Source organism: Pterocles gutturalis, unplaced genomic scaffold, assembly GCF_000699245.1.
Source record: "Pterocles gutturalis isolate BGI_N339 unplaced genomic scaffold, ASM69924v1 scaffold6015, whole genome shotgun sequence".
NCBI lineage: Eukaryota > Metazoa > Chordata > Aves > Pterocliformes > Pteroclidae > Pterocles > Pterocles gutturalis.
Genome location: NW_010140557.1, coordinates 1 through 3,769, shown reverse-complemented (window position 1 = coordinate 3,769; position 3,769 = coordinate 1). Strand labels below are relative to the sequence as shown.

Below are 3,769 nucleotides of genomic sequence, written 5' to 3'. Positions count from 1 at the left end.
CTTTATTCAGTAATTATAAGTTTATAAAAAGTGAAAAATGCTAGCGATCCCTTGAGTTATTATTTCAGGAACATATTTGATTAATACCTTTCTCTCTGTCTCTGTTTTTAATATGCTCTTTACCAAATGTATTCTTTTTTATTCAGTATTCTACCCTGCTCAGTCTCTTTGCTTTTTGCTCTGCTTGGACAAAAAAAAAAAAAAAAAAAAATCCTAACAACAAACCCAAAAACCTACGACTTTTATTTTATTCAGTGACCTTATTCCAGTATGCAGCTTCTGGGGTTTATTTTCTTTTCTTTGTTGCTTCCTTTTTAAAATTTAACCTTGTGTCTTTTTTTGTTCTTCCTTCCTGTTAGTTTGCTGTGGGCAACTGCTAAAGGAAGCTGTTGCAGACAAGACAAAACTTGGAGGACTCGTTAAGCCTTATATTGACAATGGATACCCAGGTAGGGCACGCTGCTCTCTCATTACACTGTAGTTACAAATTTGTGGCAAAAAAATAAATTGTGAGTGGATTTCTCTTGGTCGGATTCTAACCTGAATTACATCAGAGTAATCTGGAAGTTGATAATTCCGTCCATGACATGTGATTTGTAGCACTGCAGAGCAGAAGTTAGAATTCTGAGCTCTTTGATACCTTCAAAGCAAATAGTTCACTGTTGCAGTGAAATTCCGATTTTTTTTTGTACACATCCCAAAATGAGATTTCCATGTTTTTATCTCTGTATCAAAATCAGAATTCTTTTTTTTTAAAGGTGTTTAAACTGTTATTTAAAGCAAATAATCATGTTCCATTTTTATTTCAAGTGGGCTATAACGAAGACTCTGCTTTCACACGTAGATTTTGGCTTGTGGAATGCAACTGTAGATTCCTCTACGCAAATCTTTTTAACTTAAAGTTTCTTTACACTTCTATCAGCATTTTTGGTTGTAGGAGGGGACTACCACAAAGAATATCTAAGCATACTTTGCTTTTGGAAGTCTCTGCAGTGATTTCAGACAAATCATAAATAGTGTAAGCTCCTTAGGGCAACAGCTTAAACTCACGTGGTTGTTGGTTGTCTTGCACAAGGATAACTCACTGTATGTGGCGGGTATCAGAGAAGATCTGTAGTTTTACAGGATAAGTTGTGTTTCAGTGGGGTGGAAGAATGTTTCTTTTGCCAAATTACAGTGGCCTGGAAGAGGAACTTTCAGTCGTGTTCCTAGCAATAGGCCACCTGGTTACCAATGACACAAATAAAAGGAGACAATCTTGCTGAAGATTGAGAAATCTCAGCTAAGCTTCAGTATTAATGGAATTTTGAGCTGCCCTCCCCCCCGAGCAAAGAGAAATCTTCATTGTCTTTTATTTTTGGCAAGGAAAGTCATTTGGTGAGGTGGAAAGCTTGAAAGTCCCTTTTTTTTGCACAATAGCTTAATTCTGAATTACACAGATCTGAAATATGAGCCCGTAAAATTAACCAAGGTTCCCCTGATACCGTAGTGAGAGATTCAGGACTTTTCTAAGCATTTCAGAAAGACCTTTGGCAGCCTGCAGCTTTGGGTATTCTAACCCTCTGTCAGTCACTTTATCAAGCCGCAAGGTAATCCATTTCAACTCTAAACTTCAGCTCTGGTGAATGGATTGCATTGGTTCTTGCGACGGTAACTCCACAAGTTCAATGAGTTAATTTTCCACGGCAGCCACCGTATTGCCAGGACTGGGAGCTTGCGTGGGAACCCTGGGGATGGAAAGCCTGAGAGATCGCAGCTGGGTCCTCTGTAACATAGACACGGAGACGTAGGAGAGGATTTTTTCGGATTTAGAGACACAGCTAGTCAGAACGGCCACTTGACTCCAAGGCAGGAGATTTTAGCGTGTATTCATTGCAACGTAGCCCAGCCTGTATGTATGGAAACAACTCCTGCGTGTGTGTAGTAGTCGGGTTGACCTGAACGTGCCTACTTGTGTATGCGGTCTAGCTCACAGGTGGAGATCATCTTAAGCTCTGGACCAGTGCCTTTTTCCATTAATCCATTAATTTCAGAATCTTATGTGTACACTGTAATTTCAGTTTCTTCTCTTCTCTGTGGAGCAGAGGACAGCCACTGTAAATACCTCCCCCTCTAAATTTCATTTATGGCTGAGATGGGAGTTTGGATGATCTATTTATTCAAAGATAAGTCCTTTAAGAGCTTTCTTTACTTAAATGCTCTTTGTGTATTTTATAAACTTCATCTTAACCATTAAAGTTCCTTAAAGAAGATGCCAAAAGCATTCCCAGTAGAGTAAAATAATTGCACAGATTGTCATTTTTAGCCAGTCCTAAAAATATGCACATCCTTAGTCCAAGGCAGCTGCTTTCATTCCAGGAAAATGAAATTGAAGTTGCAATTCCCATCTTCCTCTAGATCAGAAATTATTTCAGATTTAGATTATTTTTTTTAATATAGCATGCAAGGATAAAGCTGTACAATGCTTCTGAATGTTAATGGGAATCATAACTATGTTTCTGTGCATTGTGCTAAAAAATTCTCGCTTAGTTTTTGCTTATATGCACATATATTTTATTTGCCGGGACATACTACAAAATTAAGGGCTGAATAAAAATAAATATTATATAGCAATACCAGAAATAATAAGTTCTGTCATTTTGCTAATCCTCCTCTCCCAGGGATAACAAAGAATGAATTTACATTAGTAAACACTAACAAGAATTCATTACTGCCCTCACAAGAGGCTTGGAGAAAATGAAAGAACGTACTGTACTGAGGATGAAAGACGGGCAAAGAATCTTTGCTGTCTTACTACAGAGTTACAACCAGGTTAATATGGAAGAAAGGTTGTCACACTATTATTGACTACATTCAGCTTCAAGAAGATCCCGTTTGAGTGGAGTTTTGTCAATAGCAGACAGTGTGATCGCTGGAAAAGCAATTAGAACTTCAGGATTTACGTTGCATTTCTGGTGAAGTACCAAGTGAGCTTAGTTGTTCCTTTGGGCAAGGAATCAGGCAAGTGATGTGATCACAGAATACCCTGGAACCAGAGACAGAGCATGAGAAATGCTTCAATCAAATCCTTACTAGGCAAAATCAAACTAGTGCCATAAAATCTCGAGGCACGCCTCATATATTCTTAAAATGCTTGCCCTGGGGACTGATCGCAGGGTGGTTTCCCTTCTTGTGGACACAACTCATTGCGTACAATTAGTCATTTAAGATATGCCAACAAGCTATGTTGTAGTGTCATAAAAAGGCCAAAAACCCAGCTTATTCAGAGCTAACTCATTATTGACTTATTGAGGCTGTCCGCTGCCCATTCTGTTTCGGTTCTAGTTGACTCAGATCTCTTCTTGGTTTTACGATTTACAAATATTCTTTGTGTTGTTTTTTTCCTGTACTCTGCTGCTTCATGTATACAACATGTGTTTCAAGAACAGCCCCAACGATTCTATTATTCACCCCAGAAGGCAACCCAGTGCGTTCCCATTTTCTGATATTTTCTAGTGTTTGCTGTCTCGTACAGACCTTACCTCTTGCTTTATCAAACTTCTCGGGTTTGTGTATGGTGATTTATTTTGATTAATGAAGGTAGCATAGGTATTCCTGAGCCCATTAATTTTTTAATTCCCAGGACGTTCTAGTTGGTGCACACTAGATATTCCAAAAATGCACTTTCAGTGAAAAGTTCAGCAACCCGACTGCTTTCTGTCTGTCACAGAGTCGTTCTTTGGACAACCAGTCTGAAATGTACAGGGTTTGCCTTTAGGATATTGTGGTT

The 3,769-nt window shown here is 38.6% G+C and overlaps 1 protein-coding gene across 1 annotated transcript in view; it reads left to right on the top strand.

The window, feature by feature from the left end:
* AK8 (adenylate kinase 8) overlaps positions 1-449 on the top strand; it is a gene marked incomplete at both ends in the record, with an annotated part of 22,572 nt that extends 22,123 nt beyond the window's left edge. Inside the window, one exon of the mRNA XM_010083716.1 lies at positions 360-449. Within this exon, the coding sequence (XP_010082018.1) occupies positions 360-449 (90 nt within the window). The remainder of the gene's footprint in view (positions 1-359) is intronic.
* Between the last annotated feature and the right edge of the window lie 3,320 nt (positions 450-3,769).